A 27,780-nucleotide genomic window follows, 5' to 3' on the forward strand; every position below is an offset into this window, starting at 1 on the left:
GGTGCTAGCAAAGTTGATATGAAGACAAAATAGGTTCCTGGGAACACAATCTCTCAATTGTTTTTATTATTATTATTATTGAAAGATTTTTAAATGTGAAAAAACTACAAGTAAAAGTGGATTTTACACGTCTTGACGTTTAATTCTTTGAATATTCAGGATCTGTCATCAAAATGCTAATTTATGGGTCTCGCAGTTTGGCGCAGATAGGAGTTGGAATTAGAATCAGCTTGACTGCTGAGTGAATTCTCATTCTCAAGGGACTGGGAGGGAGGGAATGGCCATTTTCTCACATGGGAGAATGTTATTTCACCAGGAATGGGAATGGTATTCTGATTCTAGTCAATCAAATGGTTGAAACTGGAATGGCCTATTATTCTATTCCTATTTCTAATTTTAAACCCCTATTTCCACAAATTAAATGGACCCTATGTTTTGGTGACAAACGCAATGGAATAACGGTATTCTTTGTTAAATGGTTAGATCAAAAATGATATATGGATGAATTCAAATCTCCTCCCCACAAATTCCCACAGCACATCCCCATCATGTATTGGGATCATTGATTTTAGTACTATCATCGAAAGATGTTTCTAATATATGACGGAAATGTATTGTGAAACATTACCGGGCGGCCCCTTGTGGGCGATCTCTATGGATATGTCAATAGAGACATTATGATGTTATTCATGATTAGTCATTATTAGACGTTGCTACCTATTTAACAAATCTATCGGTTGCTATGGTAAAATCTATAGGTAAAAGGAAACTAGTAATGGATACCTAGAAAAGGTGCAAAGTGAAGCAAAAGTCATTAAGCATATTACTTATTCATTTTATTTGAAATTTAAATCTGAATAACAAATAATTAAGATATTGACCGGTTCCCATTATATTTACTTGTCATTCATCAACGAGCCGAGAGTTGCAACCAGCTATGCTGCTATTGCTTTGATAGAGGAAGTCATATGGTCTTCAAAGGTTACAATGTGGCCTTTACTTGAAAAATAACTTAAGCAATAAGATATGTCATAGCTACTTATGAATGTAGTTGGGAGATTCATATAGATTATTATGGTTTATCAAAAGATTAAATATTACAAAAAAAAATGAAGGAAAATTTTTCCTACAAAAAAAACAATAATTTTATATATAGATGATGACTACTATCATAATTCATAACAAGTGAATCCATGCAAATACATGGGGTTGAATAGAAACCTAGTTAGGTTTGGGTTTTGACATGGGCTTGGTTTCAGGTCAAGGTCTATGATCTGATTCGAATTTGAATCTAATCTTATTTTGTCGGATTCTCATTTCCGGATTTTTGAATTGGACCATATCAAAGAATATGTTCTATTTAAAAATCAGATTGAATTTGGATCATCCCTACTAATTCATGTTTATATTGCTTTTTTGTAATTTGATTTTTATATTATTTATGTTGTAGTGTAAAGAGACGTGTATACTTCTATTTTGTTTTTTTTTTCTCTATTAATAATTTGTTAAATTTTACACTCATATGGAAATTAAATCAGACCAGATCAGATTTGGATATCAGCATCCTTAACAAATTCAAATTCGGATTAATCTGATTGAATCAGATACAAGATTTATATTATCGGATCAAATTTGGATATACCTTGATTCGAACCCAATCCAAGCCATTTGCATCCCTAGGTTTGTTTTGGGTTGGCACTGAACCCCATACAATCCATCTATTTTTTACCAATATTTTATTAAAGGGTTAAAAGGGATTTGAAGATATTTAAGAGCAAATAAGGGATTTAATGGGAGAGGGTAGATGTTACAAACATTGCTATCGAAGAAGGAGAGGGTGAATTAGGAATGATTTTATTAGAAAAGAGTAATTATAGACTTTAAAAGAGAAAATGAAGACATAAGAGGGATTATATGAGACATGCTTGTATGTTGAGATTAATGTTTATGATAGAGATTATATTTATAGATTTGGGCATGAACTTCCACCTTGGGATCTGTACTTGTGATATCCGTATCAGTACAACCTCTCTTTTTGTTTTGGTTTCAAATCTGATCCGATTTCAATGTAAGATCGATCTTTAAAATGTAATTTTTCAAAACATCGGAAAATTAGTTCCTAGAAGGGATAAAAAAGTTTGAAATTCCGCTCAGCCATCTAACATGGTTTAGCCATCCATACGATGCATTCTAACCCTTCCAACATTCTTCTTCCTCCTAACTACCAACCAGAGGCAACCCCCTTCTCTCTCTCTCTCTCTCTCTCTCTCTCTCTCTTTCTCTCATTTTCTCCATACCATCTTTGGCATTGACCAATTGAAATTACCAGCAAGAGAAGTCATTAGATGGCATTAAAAGCATTGGCCATTGGTTCTTGATCCATCTCTTATATACATCTCTAAAACGACTTTAGCCCTTCCCTATTCTCATCAAATAACAAAAAATGAAACTAATTCCTTACGATTTTTTTTTTTGACAAAATCAAACTTCACAACCATAAAACTTGAAATTTCCTATCTCCTCCACCTTTTAAATTTGCGATTAGGTCAGCTTTGCTTGCACTAGGGAAGAGGGGCTTCATGTCCTCTAATTGACTTTCTTGTCTCGAAGCTCCAATTCTCTTTTATGTTTTCTTTCACTTTTTTTTTTTTTAATTTTGATAATCCCTCTCAAAGCTTTTACCAACTTCTGTTAAAACCTCTAATTACAAGCCTGGTATTGTTGTTATCAAGGAGAATATGTTCCATCTCCTAATTCCATTGTTATGTTTCCCTTTTACTTTTTTACATACTATTTAGCTTTTTTCCTATGGCTGCATTTGTTTGCGGTGTAAATGCAAATCAATGTAATCCACTGCCGGTTTGTATTTGCTCATGTTTTTTTGAGTGTAAATATAGACTGGTGTAAAACTCCACTCCCGGTCCATATTTTCACACGTTTGTTTTTAGTGTAAGGTTTTGCACCAATGAAGTTTTACTTCAATAATCAATTGTCACACTTTAAAAAAGTTCCAACGGTTAACTAATTTTAAATCCATCGGTGATGAACTCCATCAATGAAGTTTATGCCAAAAACAAACGCAGCCTATAACAAGCCAACAATCAAGTAGTGCATTGACCATTGATCAAGGTTGGTTGTTTGGAGGATATACAATTTCAGATCAACAAAACTTTATTTGCTTAAAATTCTAAACAATTTTCATAATAAATTAACCAGAATAGTATACAAAAGTCACTTAACTAAGCTTAATGAGCTTTTAAATAGAAAGGATTGTTTTTTACCCAGAGTTGTTCCATTACGTAAAGAAATCTATTTGAAACCATTCCATTTGTTAATGTGCAAGGTAATCGGCATCCTATAATTATTCTTGGACTATTTTACTATTTTTTCTCACACCAAAAAAGGAAGCATATTTAATACATCCTTGAATGAAAGGTGAAAAATTGAAGAAAAAAATGAAAGATGAAAAATGTATCAACTAACAAGAAAGAGAATGGTAAATCAAGAGAAAAATAGAAAGAAGAAATAGGCAAAATACCAAAATTTAACATGATTTTCCTTAGTAGCCTACGTCCACGGGAAAAGAGAGAAAAATATCCACTATGAAAACAAGAGATACATGATTGACCTCTTTATAGACTCACAATAAAATACACTCTCACTCAACCCTGATTCCACAAAACCAACGGCTTAAATAAATAAAAGGCCCAATTTTATCATATTTCAAACATACCTCTCTTCCTCCCATAAATATATATAAATCTTTAAATTTTATCGATATTACAAATATATTTATGTAACATCGAATACCTTTCTTGTAATAAAACCAAATATAACCAAACACAATATATCTTCTTGTACACTCCCTCAAACCAAGATGGAGAAACTAGCCTGAATTTGCAAGTAAGGATGTTGAAGCAGTCTCTATGAAAATCAGTGTACTATTAAAGTAATAGCCATGAAATTTAAAATTTTGTAGAAGACTCTTAAAGACCAAGTCATGATCTAGTAATCATCAAACTGGAGTTGGTCAACAAAAAACCAACATGTATCATGCTAAAAAATCGAATTTAACCATAAAAAAGGTTAATCACAATCACTGAACTAAAAATCCAATCATCTCAAACAAATAGATAATTAAAAATGCCAATAAAATTACCGTAATAGAATTGGCTAACAAAAAGACAATTATGGAGAACTCCATAAACCAAAGCAAGGAATCAAAATTGGCCAATGAAAAACCGAACATGGACAACAAAAAACCAATTAAATAAAATGAACCAAAATACCATGTCACCTAACTTGGGCTTCTTCGTGCTTATAGTTGTGTGCTTGTGGCCAAATAAACTTTTTGCATAACATGGTAAGGCACACAACGTATTTCACCTTACTATGTGTGATATAAACATGTTAAAGCACAAATAATGTGACAAAATTTGACATACATGACAAAATATTTGTGATGTTAGATGCTCATTCACATATTATATGACAAAATATATGCCATGTGGCAAAATTATGGTACATGACAAATGGAAAAATGTAACACGTGAAAAATCATAGGATATATGGTAAAGTATATGTTGTGATACATGCATTAATTTGTACCATATGACATAACTTTGGTTTGGTTGTTTTCACAATATGCACCATGTGGCATTGCTACTTTGGTGTTATATATAAATTATAAAGTCTTCCAAATCATGTGGATCTAGCACGTGGGGAAGATAAACAAAGTATATGACATTTCACACTTATATTTTACAATTTTCAAGCAATAATGAGTTTGTATGTAGAATTTATCATGTTCCATGTTGTAATGTAATACATCGTAACCAAAAACTTTTTGTGCTTTTACTTTCAAAAGATTGTTTGAAAGCAATGTTAACATAGAAGAAAAGAAAAGCAAAAAATAAAAAATAAAAATAATATAAAACCTTTTTTTTTTCTTTTCAAAGATTTGAGGTAATTAAGTGGGGGAGGGGGACATAATGGGTGCACGTGAGGCCCGCCTCATACTACATAGCCTCCAATTCTTTGGGTTTAATTCTCTACCTCATCTGAAATTTGTAATCGTACTGAACCCAAATGATTGGATCATGCTTAGATGATGATTATGGAAAAAAAAAAAAAAAAAAAAAAAACTTTGTTGCCTAAAAGACATACATGATATTGAAAGGGTTTTGACTAGTCAAACCCCTTGCATGTGAATTTCGATAGATCGCACTTGATTGGTTATCACTTTTGTGATATTGGTTGGTTGGTTATAAGTTTTTCTGGTTTATAGTTGAACTTTAATAGGGTGCAATTTGGACAGGCCCAACCTAAGCCTAGGCCCATTTAACCCATAATTTTATGTGTTAGGGTTCAATTTTTAGACCTAGGGTTGGGGTTGGGTCCAAAATTTTGAGCTTTTTTTATTTTATTTTTTGGGTTAGGCCTAGGTTTAGCCTTCAAGTTGCTCAATCCAGTTTGACTATATACATATATTGCATGAATATATAATCATTTACTTGCACGCATAAATACCTGTATATAAAACACATACATTTATGTCAAGTTTTAGTTTAGGCTGATTGATTAAATCAAGCTTGACTTAAGTTTGAAACCAACTCAAAATGCATCAAATTCTAGTGCCAGTTGGGCTTGGGTAGAGGTGTTGAGTGGGCTGTGTTGTGCTGAATCGTGGGCCGAGCCAGGTTGTGCGTCTCTCCCTTGAGATAATTTGGGGGGTCGGCACAGCATTGCCCAAGCTCACATGGGCCCGTGCTGTGGGCTTGGGCTGGATTGGGCCAGACTTTTTTTTGACATTTTGATTTTTTTTCTAAATAAAACTTAAATACTTAACTTTCCTTTGGGAACAAATTGGAAAAAGAAAAATTCTAATAAAGAAATAAAAAAATACTTAACAAAATACATAATGGACAACAAATTGTAAAAAATATGAATTTTATTTCTTTTAAATTTGAACAATATAATGGTCAAAAATACTTAACAAAATGTAATAAAATATAATTTTAAAAATGTAATACGAACAAATTGAAAATAAAAAATTTCATTATTGGAAAATAACAAATAATTTAAATAAAACTAAAAAACAAAATTTTATATAATTTTAAAAATGCTACAAAATTATTGAGTACACCAAAATAATATTGACTTCACCATCTTTCTTCAAGTTCCACCTACATCTCCATCTCTTTGACTTCACATCATCTACATCAGGTGTAGTGTCATGCCCTTTTCTGTCTTGTAATCGATTCTCAGCATCAAGCCAATATTTGAAGTAAATGCACATTTCCAAATTTTTATCTTCATGCAGCTTCTATTGTCGTCTAACATCTTAGTACTTGCACTAAAACAAGACTCCGATGGAATTGCAGACACTAGAGGGGTTAATAAATCATGTGCCATAGTGGCAATGACTGGATAATTTTTTTCATATCCACTTCACCAGGCTAAATTATCAAAACTATTCATTTCCTTTGAATCGAATGAATTGTTTAGACTATAAAATTTTGCTTATAAATAAAAATTATGTTTAATAAATGAACTTGTTGATGAAGTGGCAAAAAATTTTTGCCTCCTACTTATTAAAGACCAAACTCTTCCTTTTCCACTACTGGAACTAGTTGCTTCAAAAGTGGAAGTTGCACTTGTACAAGTTGCAGATTTTTATGCCCTGTCATTTATGATTTATATAAACTACACATTTCAAATAATAAATTATTCATTTTTTCTTTTTGATTTCCAATTTCAATATTTATATGATTCAAGCAAAACATCCAAACCATCTTTCCCAATTCTAGGATCTAATATTGTAGCTAAACAATAAAGAGGAAAATTATTCTCCCAATATTTTTAAGTTTATTTTCCATTACTCCAACAATACTTTTAAACTGTCGATTTCTTCTATATTTTGCAAAACATCCACTAATTATGAATGATTGATTAACTAAAATACAACTAGTTGGATAATAAACACCTAAAAATCATTAGTTTCATAAAAAAATTTGTAAGAAATCTTTTATACAAATTGCCATTTCCCGATCTTCCTCAAGTATAATATCTTGTGGCATTTTTGCATTATAAAAATTAGTAAGAATTTGTTTGTAGAAAATACAACTTTCTAACATAAAATAGGTAGAATTCTATCTATGTTGAAGATCTAATCTAAATGTTTATATTTTAAATTATAATTTCAAAATAAATATTTAAATTCATGTTTTCTTGCTCTAGAACTTTTAACACATATAATACAATTTCTAATTTTAGAAATATGATGAGAAATATTATATTCTGGATACATAAATTTAAGATGTGACATGCACATATAGTATGAAATAATTTACCATTTAAACATGGTTTTAATTGAGATTTTAAAATATTAATTTCAAAATCATTATTACTAGCATTATGCCATTATCAAAACTAATAGAAAAAAAATATTTTCAATTTCATATGAATGTAAAGTATTTAAAATACTTGCAACAATAGCTAGGTCAGTATGTATGTGGCCATTCAAGCCTAGTGAAAATTAAAATTTTGTTTTGCAAAAGCCAATTTTCATCAATAAAATGACTAGTAACACAAATTTAACTTAAAATTAGAGGTCCAAATATCATAAGTAATTAAAACTTTAGAATTAATATTTGATAAAATATAAATTAAACTTTATTTATATGAATAAAAATTTTTCAAAGCATCTATTCTAATAGTATTTCAAGAATTTTTTTTTTAATTATGGATTTACAGAATTATGGAAAGAAAATTTCAAGTTTAGTATCTTTAGCTAATAAAAATGGTTGTTCAACATGTACAATATATTTTGCTAATTCTTGTCTCATTTTTTCTTGAGAATATTTAAAAGTACCAAAACCCCCACGCTCAATTTGTGTTTGTGATTTTTCTTTTCCTTATTCTTATTATCATGGGTGAGTAAATATCTGTCCAAGTAGCCAGTATCACCCTTGCTATAGGTAAGTTACTCCAACATTTTTAGGAAATGGCACTTTTTCCCTTCCTCTCAAACCTCCTCTATTTTTAAATATTTTCCAAACTGAGTTAATCAATTTAGTGCCCATCTTTTTCTTTCCCCTAGTAGCAATGTTAGGGGTTGGAACTTTGGCAATGTCAATAGCATCAATGTTGGTGTTAATACTATCATGTTGCTACTGAACAATATCATCAACATTGAACGTGTTGGGGAATTGGTTTTGGAAGGAACCGACCATTTTTTTTAATTATAAAAATAAAAATTAATTTAATTGCACTTACCAAAATTGTTGGTTTAGAATCTCAACTTAATTTTAATGGATGAAGCTTTCAAACATCCCAAATTACTAACTTGAGATACTTATGCAACTTTAGAAACTTTAATAAAGTCTATACTTGAGAATTAGAGAATAAAGAGAGAGTATTGAGAGTGTATCAGAGACTGAGAGAGTATGAGAAGAGAATTGCTAAATTGGTATGATGAGAATGGTGGAGGATAGGGCGATTTATAGGAACTAGTGTGCATGTGCTAGCACATGGCAATTATTTATGATGATGATAATTGTGAATAATGTGTTTCTAAAGTTTTCTACAATTTTTTTTATATTTCTATGTTTATAAAATTATTCTTATTTGTAACACATTTTTGTTTAATATGATAAATATATGATATTAGAGATGTGCTTAAATGTCTTTTTGCAACTTTTTTGTATTTTTTTAAAATTTTGTGTTTTCATATTATTATTATTATTATTAATATGTACATACTTGTAAGTAAAACATGTATATCTCCAATGACCATACAAAAATGGGTTTGACTATGATATGGAAAAAATATGATATCCGAAAAACAACCGATCAATAAGCTGAAATCATAAACATCGTAGTGTATCAGGTGATATTTATCAAAATTCATGAGTAGGTTTTAATTGGTCAAAACTCTTTCTATATCATATCTTTTTCATATCATAGATTTTCCCTACAAAAATATATACATAAATTTTTTCACTCATCTATTATTCACCAATTCGCCCAAACCCAAACCCGAGTTGTGTTGGATTAAGTTCGGGTTGGGCCTAAGATTGACCTTCGACCCGACCCAATCCGATCGAGTTGCACCCGTAGCTAAAAATCGGACATGAGTTCCATTGTTCCAAGACTATAGTTTTCGAAGAACCAATCAGAATAGGACAACTGTGCAACAAAAAAATTAAAATCCATCAAGGCTGTGGGGCCCATGTTTTTGTCCGCATTATTCGGTTTAGCAGCATATCCCAGTCACGGATGGTCCGTGAGCTAAATCCAAAGCCTGCGCTGCCCTACCTGATCAGTGTCTTATTAAAGCCTCCGTAGCTCGGGATCATGTCCACCAGAAACTCTATACGGCCCCCACCTGGCTTTCATCGAACGATACATATTTACTCCAACTCCAGATGTGGGTCCCACGAGAAACTCTCCCTATGCGACCCAATTCGAAACCGAAGAGAGAGCGCGAAAACATCAAGTTATTAGCTCATTGAAAAAAATTAAAAAAAACCCTCGAGAGAAGATTTCAAACGCTCGTCCTCTCTGAGAATTTTTACGGGTAAGATTTCCTCGAAGCTCGTCTCGACTCTTACTGAGATTCATTTTTTTCTGCATTTCTTTTATTTTGACTCGGTAAGAGGGGAGAGAAGATAAAAATGGAGATTTGAATTTTATTTCATGATTTGTACGGAAAGATATTTGGTCGTTCGATCCAAGCTTTTGAGCTCTGGTTTCTATGTTCAAAGCAGTTTTATGTTCGTCATTGCGATTTTTAGGGCTTCTTGGAGTTTGTTGGAGTGGATTAGAGAACAGTTTCACTAAAGCACTGTGCCTTGTTGGAGTAATGTAAGTTGTTGAGTCTATTATTATTTTTGAATCTTCGCGTGGTGTGTTGCGTTTTGAAGATCTGGTTTTTATCATGTTGATGTTTTTGTTTATGAAATTTTATTTTCTTTTTTTTTTTCGTTGCTTCTGGTTATATATATATATATATATATATATATATTTTCCTGAAAAGATTTTATTTAGTTATCCCTCACTAGTCAAAACTTTTGCATCTCGGCTCCTCGAGGACAGTTATTTTTTTTTCCCCGGCGCTTTCCTCATTTATCGTTCCAGTATCTCCTTGCATGGTGCTTTCTGTTCTTGCAGTGCACATAGGTTTCTTTGGGTTTTGATCACTGTGTCTGTGCCTAAGATTCGTATGAATTCCATCATGCTTTGAGTTTCCAAGAAGCTGGCGTTTGTGAGTTTTTGACGCTTTCATTGGCAGGGATTTATGTTAATATCTTTATCTAAATTAGGTTAGTTCATTAACAATGACAATTATACAGAAGAAAAAAATTAAGGAAAAAAATAGGTTAGTTCATTGTGCTTACTAGTGATGAGACATCTGCTTTTCTTTTGTAAGAGTGATTGCCACAGCGGAATGTAAACTTTACCATTCTGGTACTAATTTTTGCATTTTGAAATGCTTTTGAGATATATTCTGTCTTATTTCTGTATATTCTCGTTATCTTTGTCTGTAGGTACTTGAAGTGGTTTCATATTTTGTAGTATGAGACTTAAGATTTGATGACATTAACTTTGATTTTTGTTGTGGTTTTCCAGGTTTCTAATCGTGCTAACTAGGAAACCGTAAGTAATTCCACCTATGATTGGTATGAGCTTGACCATCAATTGGCTCTTTAAAAGAGCCTTTATTGGTCTTTTAATGGTTGAACAGAGTAATCTTTAAAGCAAATTGATCCCACCTTCCTGGTATAGGATCTAAAGTCATTGGTATGAGCTTGACCATCAATTGGTTCTTTAAAAGAGCCTTTGTTGGTCTTTTAATGGTTGAACAGAGTAATCTTTAAAGCAAATTGATCCCACCTTCCTGGTATAGGATCTAAATCGAAGTTCTAGGTGGAGGTTTCGAATTGAAACTTGAAAGCTGGTTTGTGGTTGGCATTAGATTTGCATCTCATTGTTTATTTGAAACCATAGGCAGATGTTGTTGTAAGGGTGCCTAAGATGAAGGCTCATACAAATTTGAAAGCCAAAGGACCCAGCAGGGCTGGCACACAGCAAGCAATTTTTGAGCTCAAGCATCGGGTGGTTCTCGCGTTGAACAAGCTTGCAGATCGGGATACTTACCAGATTGGGGTTGAGGAATTGGAGAAAATTGCTGAAGGTTTAACTCCAGAAGGGATTGCGCCATTTCTTTCTTGCATCATTGACACTGATTCGGAGCAAAAGATCACAGTTAGGAAAGAATGTATTAGGATTTTGGGTACACTAGTGAGGTTTCATGAGGGGCTTCTTGCACCACACCTTGGAAAGATGGTGACTAGCATTGTTAAAAGGCTCAAGGATCCAGATTCTGTTGTGAGGGATGCCTGTGTGGAAACAATGAGTGTCTTGGCTTCAAAAGTAAGCAGCTGTGGGGGAGAAAGTGATGGGTTTTTTGTTGTTCTAGTGAAGCCTCTTTTTGAAGCCCTGGGTGAACAGAATAGACAGGTGCAGTTTGGTTCTGCATTATGTTTGGCCAGGGTGATTGACAATTCAAATGATCCTCCAGTCTCCATTTTGCTGCGTATGCTGCCTCGAGTTATTAAATTGCTTAAGAATCCACACTTCATGGCAAAACCAGCGGTCATTGAACTGATTAGAAGCATATTGCAGGTGAATGTGGACAAAACTGTCATGCTTTCTTCATGCTTTGGACATTAAGATGAATGGTGCTATAGGTTTAGATTTTGGTGGATCTAATAGCATGTGGTTTTTTCTTATCCATCCATAGGTAGTTGTCTTGTACTTTCATCTTAGTAACTAAAGTCTGAGATATGATTTTTCTTTGCTATTTCTTTTCCACATCTTTGGTATTGCCCTATGATATGTTGGACACTTATAGGTTTCTGGTGCTGAACACTTCTACCTATAGAAAATAAGAGATATCATCTCAGAGTTGAGAATTATTGAGGAACTTTGTCTTCTAAAAGGAATTTAGTCCTACAGGTTCACTGACAAGACCTGTCAATGTTAATTATGCAGATATCAGTTTTCTATCTCGAACAGTTTATCCCATAAATCTATTTTTCCTGTTGCCCCACTTATAACAAGAAAATAAATTAAGAAAATTTCAGATTATTGCTTAGCCATCCTGCTAGTTATAACTAGCATGGTGGTTTATATTTGGTATTCTAGAAAAGATCAACTGAATATATTATGCTAAAATTTTCCTTCGTGAGGTTTCCAATTCCATGACCTTTTTTTCTTCACCATCCAGTTTCTAGGTTCCCGTCAAAAATCTGCTAGTCCACTGGATGTCTGCCTTGGTTTTGCATATATGGTTTTCCTAATTGTGTTTTTTTTTGTGCCATTTTCTCTGTCAAATATTCAGGCAGGGGGTGCTCCAACACAAAGTTCATTCTCTAGTGCATTGACTAGCATCCAAGAAGCTCTCAAAAACAGTGATTGGACAACACGCAAAGCTGCTTCTGTAGCATTGGGGGGAATTGCTGTAAATGGTGGTTCTTTTTTGGGATCTTTCAAGTCTTCATGCATCCGTTCTCTTGAATCTTGTCGTTTTGACAAGGTTAGTGTGCATAAATTATCTATATTTTTGGAGGACTTGCTTCCTCACAAATGATAAGCATGGGGTTTGTGCTTTCTATAGGTGAAACCAGTTAGAGATTCAGTGCTACAGGCCATACAGTACTGGAAAAGTATTCCAGGGTCTGATTCTCCTGAACCTTCAGAGGCAGGATCTTCTACAAAAGGTTTGTGGCCTGCTATTCAATGCGTTGACAATTTATTCTGTTCAAGACTGGTTTGTGGCCTGCTATTCATTATATGTGTTTGGTAGTTTCTCTTGTTAACTGGTATTTCATTCATATTGCAGAAAATTTCTGTGGAGGTGACTACAGTGATCTCACTAGTGCCAGTGATGGTGGATGGAAAGATGTAACTTTCAAGAAAGTTAGTGCAAGGTCACTGAAGAAGAGAATTCCCCTAACTGTCAGGAAAACATGTTTAAATAATGTAGAAGATTCTCAACATTCCAAGGCAAATGATTGGCATATTGAAATTGCTGTTCCAAAGACCCATACTGTTTCATTAGCTGATACACACAATGAAGAATCTGAGGGTAGTTGTGTAACTAAGACTTTTGAAAGAACAAATGGGGATGCTGCAGGAGGAAAGGATGTTGGATATGATTATGCACCAATTGATGACAAACAGGAATGCTCCTCTGTGTTGAATCTAGTTACAAACTTTGAGAATAAGCATGTTACAGTCGCTCGTGATAGTCTTGAGGGGGGTGGCGTGGTGCATCCAGTGGGGATAAATCACCGGCCTGCAGCTGAAAAGATTGTTAGTGAACATCGAAATTGTTCTGCAAGGATAGAGGAAAGAAAAAGTTTGGATTCTACCATCACAGAATTGAGCAATGTCCATGGGTGCTGTGCACAAACAGTAAATGAAATGGCCTTCATTCGCAAGCAACTCTTGGAGATTGAAAACAAACAATCAAATTTACTTGATCTCTTACAGGTCATTTACTTTTCTTAGATATGTCTAATTGTTCATAGATTCCCTCTTTAGATTGTATGTTCTTGAGAAGACTCTGAATTTCCTGTAAACATTCTAGTAATGAACTTGTCCAAGTACTGGATTATTGAAGATGAATTTGCCTAACTTTTGATACTCTTAGATAAACAATTGCTATTTGGTTTGAATTAGGACATATACGATATATGGTGCATGATATTGTAATTAGTGTTTTAAAAGGCACACCTGGGCACACAGGTAAGGTGGCATTGAGACATTGCCCTTGCTTCAACCTAGGCACCACCCTTTCCAATGGGCATGTACTTTGGGCTGCCTTGTGTGTTGGCTTAGGTGTTTGCCTTTTAAAAGTTTGCTTTTGTGGTCACTTTTTTATGCATTCTTATATGTTTTACATCATTGTACTGGTCTGTTGAATTTTAAAAGAAACACAAAGCAAAAACCTTTTAGAAATATGAGGACTTTAATTGTTACGATAAAATATCAGACAGCAAAATTTCCAAAGCAACAACAATACCACTGATCTTTGATTCGTAACCCTAAGATTAATGAACTGCGACCAAAATCATAAAAGCAAGCCCCTTATATATATAAGTACGGATTCTTAATTTGCACCGTCTTGTTTAGCATCTTTTAGTTAATTCTGACCTCAAACTGATTCATCAGTGGTGTAACCAATGCACTAAGTCTTTACCATGTTCTTATTCATTTTGTATTTGGAAAAATTCTGCTTAAGTAGTGGTTCAATTTTTTTTTTCTCTCATGGTGTTAAACATGTCAATGTTTTGTTCTGTTCAATCTTTGGCACTTTGTTGCTTTAACTGTGGGTTTATAGCCATAAAAGTAATTTTCCTGTATTGCTATCAAAGAGCCAATGCACAGAGCCACTGATTACAATATATAATACGCTCTTTAGTTATGGGGTTCTCAGTGGTACTGTCCTAACAAGTTCAAAATGAAATTGTTCTCTATCCCCATTACTCCAGCTATGAAAAATTTTGAAAAAAAAAAGTTTGCATATTTCTCATTATATTAAAATTATTCTGATGTCTTTAGTTTACATTTTTGTCTTGATCAACTATTCAGGTGTTTATGGGGAACACCATGGAGAGCTTGTCTATGTTGCAGTCCAAGGTGTTTGGATTAGAACATGCAGTAGATAAAATAGCTCAAGACATTGTTTACAGTGGGAACCACTCTAACATGGCAAGTTCCAAGCTTTTGAAGAACTTAAGCATCTCTTCTTCTCCAAGACTCTCCACTTGTAGTCCTAGGCCATCTATTGATATGAATAATAGACAGCCTTCCCTTTTGTCTATGAAGAACCGGGAAGTTTGGGAAGAAGCAATGCCTACCAAAAACAGATCAAGCGCTTCTATCAAACAAGGGATAGAGATGTGGAGGGATCCCACATTGAACATAATTCGAAATCCTATAGAAAAAGGTGTCCAACAAAGCTTTGGGCGTGTGCCTCAAAGTGGGGGATGCTGTCAAACAAAAAAAACTGAAGATTCTCAGTCTACCTTTGCCCGTAATGCTGATGACAGAAAAAACAGTTCAGATAGTAAGAATAACTCGTGGAAACGTGTAAAGGATTTTCTATGTGCAGGGGACCTAGAATCTGCATTTATGGAGGCTCTTTGCTCTGGTGATGATCTTATTTTGATTGAGCTTCTAGACCGAACTGGTCCTGTTTTGGAAAGCTTATCTCATGAGACAGTCAGTGAAATCCTTAGCACCTTGGCAGCACAGTTTCTAGATCAAAGATACCTGGACTCCATCATCCCGTGGTTGCAGCAGGTAAGAACTCAGATTTTTCTGCCAGATAGATCAGGCTTTATGTTTTAGCTTCTGGCATGTTGTTTAGTTATTTTATTTGAAATTTTGTACTTAACAGACATGTACAGGTGAGCTCATGCAGCTGCACTTGAAATCCCATTAGGCTAAGCTAATTAGATGGATAATTTCTGTCTTTCTATCTTTTGCATATTTACTGTTAAGACTGCACACTCATGAACAATGATATGATGCAGAACTCTAACTGCTGCCTATTATGCTTATGTTGTTCTGCCCTACATTATTTTAGGTGGTGGATCTGAGCAATACCCATGGGCCGAACTACCTTGTACCTTCTGCAAAAGTAAGGAAAGAATTCTTATCTGCAATACATGAGGCAGCCACGATGGATTTTCTAAATCCAGCAGAGAGGAGATCCATTACACAGCTTGCAATGAAGTTGAGGCAACTCTGGGGTGAGACCAATTCTTCCATTTAAAATTAATTTCTCAGAGAAAAATGTAGTTTACTCTATGTTGCTTCAGATAGGTGTACCATGGAATTGTAAAATGATTAAAACTAGAAGAAAAGCTTTATATTTATTTAATTTTTTGGAGTATGATAAGCATGCGAAGTAGGATTAGTTTTAATTTGCTAATATATGTCCTGAATATTCCATATAACTACCAAAGGGGAAAAGATAATTTTATCCTTGTAATGTTGCTAATTGGTTTTGGAACTTCAAAATGTCTAAGAAGTGGGGGAAGTTACCTCTATGACTGTACTATCACATTCTCAAGAACCCCAAGGCTATGGTTTTATATGTCCATATGTTTAGTGAATCTGGGTATCTCATTTAGTTGATATTGTACCAACTGTTGGTGTCTCAGTTGGTAGGGTCTCTGACTTGTTGGAGTAGAACCTGGGATCAAATACTGCTGCCACCAGGGTTGCAGGGGTTAAGGGATGGGGATGGGCTACCCCCTGCTGTGTAGCCTCTATGAAGCAAGGTTCAAATTTCGTCATGTATTGGCCCATATTGGCCGATACGTATCGTATTGGTGGGTCACCAATATGTGAAATAAAAAGAGTTTTGGGGTAAGACCTGTTTCAGGGGGTAACCAGGCTTTGACACCCTAAACATATTTTGAAAAAAATAAAAATGTAAGAGTGTTGATACAAAGTTGGTACACCCGATTTGGCATATCGGACTGTATCGATACTTTGTACCTTGCTATGAAGCAAAAAAAATTAGTTGATATTGTGGTTTTGGAATCAAAAGGAGCCTGTAATCCCACCTTCAGTTTGCTAATGATGCCATCAATTTTTATGGTCACTGTTTTCTTAGAATGGTCCTTAGATTCTCCAAAGGGTACAGTTCTAAGGTTAATCTTAGCAAATCATGTGTGGTAGGTTTAAACCTGCATGGTAGTAAACTGGAATCTGTTGATTTCATTTTGGAGTCTGTTGGGTCATATTAGACCTTGGTGACAATGCTAGATCCCTAGCATTTAGTGATTGGTTGTGGAGAGGTTTGAGAAGAAACTAGCATCATGGAAGAGGAACCACATGTCCCTTGGTATGAGATGTTGATTTTCAAAATGTTGGCCGGGGCTGTGGATATAGTTTGAGACTTGTTTTTGGATCCCAGAAAAAGTAAAAAGAATCATCTTGTAAGTTGGAAGGATGTGAGTAAGCCTTAAGATGAAGGGGTGATAGAAATGAAGCTGTTCTTCATAGATAGCTGGATAGCTTATGGTGTGCAGTGATCAACAGCAGATATGGGGTGGATACTAATGATGGGAAAGCAGGCAACATCCCTTGTGAAAAGACAAATAGGAGTACCTGCCTTTTCAAAAATATAGGATGTCCTCTAGGCCTCTAATTGAAGCTCTTTTTTCTTACAAGCTTCGAGTATAGGTTCCCTTTGAGCTGTTGAGATACTGATCTTTCTAGTAACAATAAATTTCTGGTGTCAAGACCAATCCCTTTGAAAATAAATAAACAAATAACAAAAAAAGAAAAAATAGTTTTTCATATTTGTTTTGGTCTTGGGTTAGTCCTATATGTTTTCTTTATGTTTGGATTAATAATAATAGAATTTTAGTAATGAGAGAGATATAAAAAAGAAAGAAATGGAATAGGTGTTCTGATCGCATTGACCTTTGCTGTAAACCCTCCGTAGGTGGGATCTGTCCAATGATGGGCCTGGATCTTCAAATACATCTGCCATATACAAGTTAAGAGGTCCCCGGACTTCCAACGATGGTCCTGTATACTCAAACCCTACTACCTGAGCCAATCTTTATTTATGACCTTTCTATTTCATCTGATTGGTAAATTTTAGCGTCAACTTGTCATTTTTAATATTGTTCCTTTTAACGGCACAAAATTTGATTTGTGGGTTATTGAGCGAACTTTCTTGTTTTGTAGGAAAATGCTCTTGATAATGAAGACGCCAAAATCATGGGCATTAACCTGGAGCCAGATGTCCGCGGTTATGTTTACTTGTGAAAAAGACGATGAAATTGTCTCAAATCTGTGTATGACCTTACAGTCTTGTTCATGAATGGTTCATCAAATGCTTTGTTTTAACGTGCATTTTCAAAATTCCAGTTAATTTTCTGTTGATATAATTTTGATTTGGAGTGCCGTTCCTTGAAATACTACGTGGGCAATCATAAAAACTGAAGATTAGCAGTTGCTGCGGAGTTCTTGTTAAAGCCATTTATGCATAACAAAATTTGTCCAGAAATCTTTGCTCCAGAAGTCTCGTGACCAGAGAAAATAAAGCATTTGTAACTCTTCTCAACTCCAATCACATGTTATTACCAAAAAAAACTCCACTCACATGTTACAGAACAAAGAAATATTGGAGTGTCAACCACCCAAACAGAATTTACATCGCTTGTTGGGTTGAAGTTTGTCTTGGCAGATGACTAGGAAAATTTTGGTACCATTTTCAGGAAGGTTCGTTGTAGTAAAAATTCATTTCATTAATTTATCGAGGCCGTGATACTGATACCAATTTCAGCAGGAAACTGAGTAAAGCCTTGGCATTAGCTAGTTATAACGAAGAGTTTCATTGCAAAGAAAACTGGTTCAAAGGGTCATTATTCCCACAAAAGCCCCGCACCATGGATGATAGATTAATAGGTAGAAAAGAGAGATCTCAAGGAAAAATGTGATGACATCAAAGAGTACCTGAGTATGTAGTGTTCTTCATCACTCGTCATCAGGTAAGGGGTCCAGGGCCAATAATTATTTTCTATGGTAAAAAGCATCCATGCCATCCCATGATGAGGTTTCAACTTTCAAGTTTCAACCTAAGACCAAGCCCCAACTGACTTTCTCCATGCAAGTGCTTTTATATTAAATCAAAATGAAAATTTAAAGCTCGAAAATGAGGTGGGAAGAAAACGGAGTTTACAGCACAAATTCCTAGAAATACCAATTCAGCCGGAAAAGAAAAACAAAAAACAAATTCATTGGTTCCTCTTCAGAGCTTGTACAGATCAACTCCATCCATAGATGGTGTCTTTCTTCCATATATTGCAGCAGGCGATTTCTTCTCCCGGGGTTGACGGTCTGGAGAAGGGCTATACAAATCAGAATCCATGGGAAGTTCACTCTTGCTCCTGCTCCTGCTTCTGCCATTGCCTGCTTTTGTTTGTTTTTGATGATGCACGTCAGGTTCTTTCTCATCCTCACTTTTGCTTGCTTTTCTCCTACCCTCTGTAGGATTATCAGGATTGTTCTTAGGAACCTCGTAAAGGGTTACACCACTGCCTCCACTCTGGAGCAGTGCGTCTTCCCTGTTCTCAGCTTGTATTTGAAAGGCTTCCAGTATCTCAACCACCTGACTCATGGTAGGTCTTCCTTTGGGGTTTTGACTAAGGCATTGATATGCCAAATTGGCAATCTTTTGGGCGGCTCTCACAGAGTACTGACCTTCCATTCTTGGGTCCAAGATTCTCAAAAGCTTCCTATTATGGTTCAAGAGTGGACGTGCCCACTCAACCAAGTTGTGTTCTCGGCTTGGTCTGCTCTTGTCCATTGCTCTCCTTCCAATGAGCATCTCAAGGAGCACAACCCCAAACCCATAGACATCACTTCGAGCTGTTAGATGACCTGGTCAGACAAATAAATGGCTCAGATGATAAGCTAGTAGTGTATCATGGGCACTTGGTCAACTAGCCTATATCAGCAGTCGGTAAACTTACCAGTCATTACATACTCCGGAGCTGCATATCCATAGGTACCCATAACTCGTGTAGACACATGAGTCTGGTCTCCCATAGGCCCATCCTTCGCAAGTCCAAAATCTGAAAGCTTTGCATTGTACTCCTGTAGATTGATTTCAACATCAGTTGTAAGATAATAGGGTTGACATAATGTAACATGTTGACTGGCTCTGAGAAATACAGCTGGATTTATCAAAATAGCAAGAAAGTACTTTTATTAAGAAATCCAACCAGCTTGGCTTTTATATGGATACTTTTTTTCAGATAATTGTCAATTCATTTATTGTTTAAAAGTATTCAAAGTATAATTCTATAATGTTTCTCCTCAGGAAGTGGCTAGCTAGCCTCAGCTAACCACCTCTCAAATTTCAGTTACAGCTCTCCTTTAGGCAGTTGACCCTGGTACAATTGATCCCTTAATGCCCTTACTTTGCTGATATCCCATCTGCCAATCCATTAGCAGTGCAAAATACCCATTTGCCATTTGCGCCCAACTCATGTAATATATGTATCTTGAATTTTGGTGCACTTGGCTTTAGAATTACTAGACAAATGCAATGTTAAGCTATAACTGTGGTGACCAATTTACTAACCGCATCCAGAAGAATGTTTGAAGTCTTGAAATCACGATATATTATAGATCTTTCTGCTCCATGAAGAAATGCAAGCCCTTTTGCAGCACCTAAAGCAATCTTCATTCTAGTGGACCAAGGTAATGTTACACATACTCCTGTCAACAGAGAAGAAACGGGTAAGTGGGCAGATGTGCTTGTCAACTTTTCATTCTAAAGAGACCCCATGAATTCCATTTGGCTTCGTCCCCTTGAAAAACATCCCAAGTATTTCTCTCTATTAGGTTGATCAAAAGATTCAACATTTTTGTCCTCATCATAAATCTGATAAATATGGACTAACGTTTTTGAAACAAGGATTCCTTTTGAAAATGGGAGTTGTATGGACTACAGAAATAATTGAAAAGAGATTTGGTGCTCAACTTTGTTACGTATAAATGCTTTCAAATATGCATGAATTTTTTTTGTCTAAATGAAGCTACGGGATCTCCTGCAAGCAAAAAACTCTGCACAAACTCTGAAAACATGGGCATCCAGTTGCACATTGGGAACATCTTTCTACGACTTTAACATACATGTACAGGAGATATATCCGATGTGTGGTTGGATGCCATGTGTGCAGTGTTTTTGCTTGCAGGAGGTTGGGCTCCTAAAGGGAGTCATTTAGTATTTGTACATATTCTGTCTGTAAATTCTACGTTGTAGTCATTTTTTGTCCATGTTTCTTCATATATTGTACCCAAACACCTTCCTATGAGCTATCACACTAAAGGTCACAAAAGGGGATTTTATTTTATCAATAGCTGAAACAAATTCATCGATTCTTCCAATTAAGCATAAGAAATACGACAAGGAGATATATCCTCTCTTATCTCGCCCAAAAGAAAAGAAAATTACAAATACTCCAATTCCCAGTCAACCAAAACAAATTCTATGTTTGTCTTTTCAACCAAATACTCCATTCCCAGTCAAAGAGATTTGGTGTCATCCGATTCCCCCCAAAGTGAGTGCTTTTTGTTGAGAGGTCTTTCATAGTGCTATTAACACTTGTGATGCTCTACAAAGGAAGAGACCTGGATGGTGCCTTTCCCTAAACTGGTGCTGCCTGTGTGAATCCAATGGTGAATCTGCTCTTCACTTGTTCATTTCCTGTCCATTTGCTTGTGGTATTTGGGGTTGGTTTTTTTCTCTTTTTGGGTGCAGGTGGAATTCTCCGGACAGATTGTTTGATGGTTTCATTTTCAGCTGGCCGGAAAGGAGGGGAAGACTGATGTGGAGGTGCACAAGAGCAGCAGTAATATGGACCCTATGGGAGGAAAGAAATAAGCGTATATTTGAGGAAAAGAAAAGGAGCAAAGAAGCATTGATTGAAGGGATTATGGCAAAAGTGGCTTTCTGGATAAAGACAATGAAGTTCTTCTCAGCTTTCTCCATTGATGATATTTTATGGAACTGGAGAACAATTGCAGCCTCATCTCCAGCACAGCAGAAGGTAATAGAGGGATGGGAACCTCCAGAGGTAGGATTCCTGAAATTAAATTTCGATGGAAGTAGTTTTGGGAATCCGGGGCCTTCAGGAATTGGAGGGGTTTTAAAAAATGAATGCGGAATGATCATGGGAATGTACTTTTGCCCCATTGGTATGGGTGACTCTGCAACAGCAGAACTGAAGGCAGTAATTTATGGGATGCAGAAATGTATGGAAGTGGGGATTCAAAAGCTAATAGTTGAAGGCGACTCCAAAATAGTAATAAGTTGGTTAAAACAGAATGAGAAGGCTCCTTGGTTTTTCAGAAACAAAATCAAACAGTTCAAGAGGTTCTCAAGGGATATGCAGCTGAAATTTCATTGGACTCCTAGATCGGCAAACGACCTAGCTGACCAACTAGCAAAGCAAGGGGTAAATAGGGCAGAATGCTTCTGGGCTCAGTTCTAAGACTGATATTCATTGTCTTTGTATTCTATTGATGGTAGCTGAGGCTGCCCTTATTTCTGTACTCTCTTCTTTCTCTAAGTAATAAAATTTGATTTTGATTACTGATAAAAAAAAAGAAAATTACAAAACAGCCCAGAAGAGATGATTTCTTCCCACCCCTTGAATCAAATGGAGAAGTTTTCTAGGAACTGTGACTATATCCTTCTTCCTTTTTCTTAATAAAATTTCTATTTTACTATTGGGCAAAGCATAACTGCACTAGTTTGTTAGTATGCCATTTTTTTGATTGATAGCTAATTATCAATTTTATTAATGTGTGAAAATAGGAAATATATGCAGTACAGTTTACAAGCAGTGTCCAGCACTTCCATACTCCCCTTTAGGTTAGTCCATCTAGCTGACCTATTGTTTATCGCTTCTCTACATAACATATATCATTATCACTTTCTTTGGATGTCATGTAGTTTTATCAGTTTTCTTAGGATGTCAAGTTTGAATATCAGTATAAAATTAGTTACTTACGACGAAAAAGATGTTTTTCCAGGCTCCCACAGGCCATATATTCATAGACCAGTAGCCTGTGTTCATCCTCACAGCAGTACCCAATGAGTTTCACAAGATTAGGGTGGCTGAGCTGCCCAAGATAATTTACCTCTGCCTGCAAAAGAGAAATAAATTAAATATGTTTTACCATGAGAAAGAAGATGAATACCACTTACAATAAAGTCACCAAACAGCACAGCGATTCTGTACAGTTAGTGTCAAACACATTGGAATTGGGGTTTGTGACAGATAGCTGGAAATGGCTAGGGGTAATCATTTCTAGTCCATCCTGGAAATTTCCCGGCTTGCCTTAGGTTGTGTGCAGGTCTGGACTGAGCCCATCCCGCAATGCACATGACACACACACACACACACGCACACGCGCACACACACACACAAACATCCATCCATCCATCTATCAAAATTATAATATTTTAAGTTTTAACAATATCATATTATGTTAAAAATTGTAATTTGCAATGGTGGTTGTCCAAATATTTTAATATTCAAATCTAATTATCAAAACATTTAAAGAAATACAGTAAAAAACATCTAAAATGCTTTTTCATCTTTTTACCCTTGTTACTCCCTATATAATGTACTTGAAATCATAGGATTTATATTTCAGGCAAAGGGGTCTGGGGCAGGTCAGGCCTGGGCCTAGATGAAAGCCCTTAGAATAGGTGTTAAGCTTGGCACAGGCCTGGCCTGGTCCATGATTACCCCTAGTAATGGCCTTTTTATTCTTGAGATAGATACCACGAGGGGAAAGTATGAACAGGTATACCACAACCGACATGGCACCCACTTTGAAGTTTCTTGGCAACACAGGGAAATTAAGTGCTTGCTGGAAGAAGTGATAGGAACCTCTCCTCCCTGTACATGCCCTGGAATTGTTACATGCAAAACTATATCTGAGTCTCACTTAAGTGTAACCCTAAGGTGGGGCATCAATGGTTTTTGATGCCTCTCCATCCTGCCACCTCACTTCTAAATGTCATTCTAGACTGCTTGATGAATCTATTTGCTGATTACAACCATAAATTAATTCACATTTAACTGATGACTGTCAGATGATATGACCCTTGAATATGGTATTGGTAAAACATAACTTATGTAGCCTTGCCTAAGTAGTTGGGTAAGGGATTGTTTATTTGAGCACAAGGAATCAGTGTTTAAGGAACCATTTGATTTGTAAAAGTAGAGTGAGTACCCTTCAAGGCCTATCGTTCAAATGTCATAGTTGTCAAGGCAACCAGGTGAACCTAAGCACTTTTAATCATCTAGGCATCAATTTAGATGCTACAAACATATGTGTTCTGTTTGATAAATCTTACTACCATTTTAAGCACAGGGAGAGATGGAAGCAGGGATTAAGTAAAAGGTTCATATCGCCAAAGGAGAAATAAAATGCAAGCTAGTACAATAAAGACAAGGGAAAAAACATACCAGCCATTCTCTGTCACCTTGGAATCCTTCTGGATTTAGCTCCTTAATTGCAACTTGGGTGCTCTTATAACCTGGTCTTACATTCTCATCTAAAATCCCTTTGTACACGATCCCAAATCCTCCCTCGCCGAGAATTTGATCTGGCCGGAAGTTCTTGGTAGCCAGTCTCATCTCATTATATGTAAAGATGTCAACATTACTATACCCGGGGTTCTGACGAAGATCTTTGACATTCTTGGGAGTCAAAGAAATGCTTCCATTGCCGTTGTTTGTTTGTGCTTCTAGTCTGTTCTTGGATGGAGATATCTCAACTGAAATTTTGTATATGAAAGAAATACTGAGGATTAGATTTCAGTTTTGTTTTTTTCAGTATTTCTTTTTTTGCGGTATTTACTTATAATTAGGTATCAGTTTCTATCTTGGCTACAGACGATTAACACTGCTGATGCTAACCCTAAGGCTTTGTTTGGCTTGCAGGAGTGGGTGTAAACATAAAGATGGAAAGTCAAAGCAAGTAGAAGATAGAATAACTAGCACCTCTGGCAGAAAACACAACTAACAATAATGTACTCAAATAAATTTCTGGAGGATTCCATTTGCAGTCAGAAAAGAGCATTAATATACTCAAATAAATTTCGACCAAAAAATATATACTAGTACCAATACTAATTATAACAGTAGCACTAATATTGTTGCTTCTATCACTTATGGGTACAATTTTTGTTACTAACAGGCATCAACATTTATGTATATGTTGTTTGAGTATGGTATACTTGACACAGCATCTTGCTATGGTGGGATGAGATGCTTTCTATTTTGTATTAATACAATACGTTAGCCTTTTCAATAAAAGAATCACTTATGAGGATGCAAATCTATAAGGTGGTATATAATCCCAATAACATTTCTTGATAATCGAATACGAACAATTATTCTTGCGGGTACGAAATATAAATGCTGTATTAAATGGGTCTTGAACTTGTGCTTAAAGAACATAAGGGTTGCATGTATGTAGCTTTCAAAGTACATGGATTGAAGGGGTTAGAAGGGTTATAGAGCCAGAAAGACATGATCTCAAGTAGTAAGAAATGATTTAAGACCTCATAATTTAACAATGGATGTAATACTAACCAGAAGGAATGGAAAGACAGGATTCATGAGTTGGGATAAGGCTTAGATAATGATGATGACAATGATGTTAGATTTCCAAAGAGAAACAAGCTCAGTACTAAATTACATTTGGTTTCCATTCTCACTAATGAAGGGTAGCCCAAGCTACTCACTAATGAAGGCCTTCAACTTAAATGCAACTCTGTTGGCTGTACTTAACTACAGTACTATAGAAGTTCAATGCAACTCTGGCCAGGGTGATCTTAGTTACATTCTAGGCTTAATCTCAGGGTTGTAAATTTCTGTCATCTTATAAAAGAAACTAAAGCAAAATTTTAAAAGTGGGGTCAGTACTTCAGTTCACTGCTTACAAAGGCTGATTCACCCTGCAACCATTTCCGTATTCATTCAAAATCTAAGGGGTGAATGTTAAGTTCCTGTAACCTAGGTGCGCACGTTAGCAAAAAACAGTACGCCCTGTTTCCAGAATTATCAAGTCATGCTTTTCTTGCTTTTTTTTTTTTTTTTTTTTTTCTGTAAGTGCAGTGCTGTCAAATATTCTCAAAGATTAGCACTGAACTGATACGGAAAAGCATGAGTCACAGAGCAAAAAAAAAAAAAAAAAACAGAAAACATTTCACATGAAAAAGAGAGAAAAAGAATGGGAACTGATTTGAGAAAAATCGGTACCCGGCTTACTCTTAACTGGTTTGTCTTCAGCGGTGAAACAGTTCCCCATCAATTTGATAGCCAAACGAGATTTCAATCTCATCTTTCCATTTCCGATCCAACACACAACCTTGCCGCGATCACCATCTTACCCAACATTGGCTTCGGATGAGATATCTCGATTCAAACTCAATATCTCATCGTCTGGGTTGATTCTCCAAAGACCAGAGTCAAGTTGATCTCTACGTCTACTTCACAGATCCAATCTCTATCTCAGCTTCCCGTTTACTCTTGTGGGCCGGTGGTAGTCCCCAATCAGTTGGAATTGGATCCAAGCTTCATCTGAGAGATATTTTTACAATGAAAAACACTTGGATCCGATCTGGGTACGTGGAAATCCTTGATGGGACATCGGTAGAACTCTGGGTTTTCGCCGGAAGCCGATCTGGGTCGCCTGAAAATTCGGGTTCTGAGAGAGAGAGAGAGAGAGGGAAGACTGAAGAGATGGGGTGTTGGATTTGATTTGCGAAGTTTTGTCGATTCGAGCTTTTATTAAGGAGAAACCAACAGCCGTCGAAAACGCCAAATCATGAGTAAGCTCTCTTACTCACAAGTTACAATTTACATCCCCAGTTTTTGTACGATTATGACCCTGAACGATTCTTATAATTACAAATATAACAACAGGGGAGAGAATCGAGAGATGCCCCTAAGATTCTATGTAATCACAACTATGTCCCCCTCGAAATTCGGGTTCAAAGTGGCTCGTGCCATGCTTCCCTCTGGCCATTCAACAGCCCACACCCAAGCGTGGGAGATTAGATTGGCGCCCCACAAATCGCGATCCACGGGCGCCCCACATCTACATCTCAGCGTGCATTGAGAATATCTTTCATTCTTGTCATTTAGAGAAAAAAGTCGATGGATGCGTATTAGGGTTATTTTGTAATTGTGTCTTCTCGAGGAGGGTATTTTGGACTGTAAACTTTTTACTATTTTTTTTCCTTGGTTCCTGCGTGGCTTCTCTTTTCAAGTTTTCACAATCTCAAAGACTCAAAAGCGATTGGTTAGAGAGTCTGACCGAGGTTGGGTTTGTCCACGCGGTTTGAGTTGTATGGCACCCAAACACATCCCTATCGAAATTACGGAAATGCCCTTATTCACCCGCCCTTGATTTCTGTTGCATGCATTGATCTCAACCGTTCGATTGGTGGGGCACCTATGTTATGGTGCGTAGCGTGCTTCTAGGGCGTAGCTATACGATTGGTCAATTACAAGTCAAAGAAAATAAACTTGAAACTTCTAAAAATTACTTATTAATTTAGGGAACACGCATTGGGTAGACGGTAGACCATTCCCACCAAATTTCCCATTTGTGAGGTCCCAAGTATCTGTGGAAGAAAGGAATTTTCTCATATATCATATATTCTCGACAAAATATACTAAAAAATATTTAATATTTTATTATGTCGGAAGATGTTAAAAAATCTAAAAAAATGAATTTATGAAATTCTTGAATTCTTGGCCATCCACAAACCCCAATCATGCACGCTTGTATCTTTTGTGTTGTGTTGGGTTTGCTCTGAATTAAATTCCAAATATGGATCCAAATCGGATCCCATGATATATAAGCGTGCATGATTGTGTCTACATAAAAACTAGTATGTATCTATTAGTAAAGTACTAAACTCAGTTTGAATGTTGTATATTTTCTTCAAAGGTTCATAGGTTATATCAACTGAGGGGTGGTTTGTTAATATGTTAGTTGGTTTACTCCAGCATTAACATGGAATTGATTCTTGCAGATACCAATTTGGGGAAAAAGAGGGAGGGGTTTATTGGGGTTATTAGTGGTGCATGGCACCAAATACTAAAAAAAAGAAAAGAAAAGAAAAAAAATTTATAT

At 35.8% G+C, this 27,780-nt stretch overlaps 2 protein-coding genes across 13 annotated transcripts; one reads left to right on the top strand and one right to left on the bottom strand.

Moving 5' to 3' along the window:
- The first annotated feature begins 9,469 nt into the window (after window positions 1–9,469).
- On the top strand, window positions 9,470–17,946 carry LOC148844323 (ARM repeat superfamily protein). Of its 10 annotated transcripts, XR_016103208.1 has the most exons (11): window positions 9,470–9,580; window positions 9,798–9,867; window positions 10,633–10,682; window positions 11,011–11,688; window positions 12,407–12,601; window positions 12,683–12,785; window positions 12,908–13,560; window positions 14,662–15,375; window positions 15,662–15,827; window positions 17,537–17,687; window positions 17,785–17,946. XR_016103208.1 is itself a non-coding variant. In XM_088957469.1 (9 exons), the coding sequence occupies exons 3-9, from the start codon at window positions 11,038–11,040 to the stop codon at window positions 17,796–17,798; spliced, it is 2,496 nt and encodes an 831-aa protein (XP_088813595.1). In that variant the 5' UTR covers window positions 9,472–9,580; window positions 9,798–9,867; window positions 11,011–11,037; the 3' UTR covers window positions 17,799–17,946. The 10 variants fall into 10 exon arrangements, 4 of the variants coding, with proteins under 4 accessions (XP_088813595.1, XP_088813590.1, XP_088813594.1 ...); XR_016103205.1 differs by having other exon boundaries at window positions 10,633–11,688; XR_016103209.1 differs by lacking the exon at window positions 10,633–10,682.
- Window positions 17,947–18,695: 749 nt separating this feature from the next.
- On the bottom strand, window positions 18,696–26,504 carry LOC148844324 (Protein kinase superfamily protein). 3 transcript variants are annotated; one of them, XM_088957472.1, is made up of 6 exons: window positions 25,912–26,504; window positions 24,096–24,406; window positions 22,626–22,761; window positions 20,189–20,325; window positions 19,575–19,698; window positions 18,696–19,482 (listed from the first exon to the last, which is right to left on the bottom strand). In XM_088957472.1, exons 2-6 carry the CDS (start codon window positions 24,264–24,266, stop codon window positions 18,851–18,853), a joined length of 1,200 nt encoding a protein of 399 aa, XP_088813598.1. In that variant the 5' UTR covers window positions 24,267–24,406; window positions 25,912–26,504; the 3' UTR covers window positions 18,696–18,850. The 3 variants fall into 3 exon arrangements, with proteins under 3 accessions (XP_088813598.1, XP_088813597.1, XP_088813596.1); XM_088957471.1 differs by having other exon boundaries at window positions 25,905–26,504; XM_088957470.1 differs by having other exon boundaries at window positions 25,896–26,469.
- Between the last annotated feature and the right edge of the window lie 1,276 nt (window positions 26,505–27,780).

Source organism: Nelumbo lutea, chromosome 8, assembly GCF_056320005.1.
Source record: "Nelumbo lutea isolate HS-2025 chromosome 8, American lotus-T2T, whole genome shotgun sequence".
NCBI lineage: Eukaryota > Viridiplantae > Streptophyta > Magnoliopsida > Proteales > Nelumbonaceae > Nelumbo > Nelumbo lutea.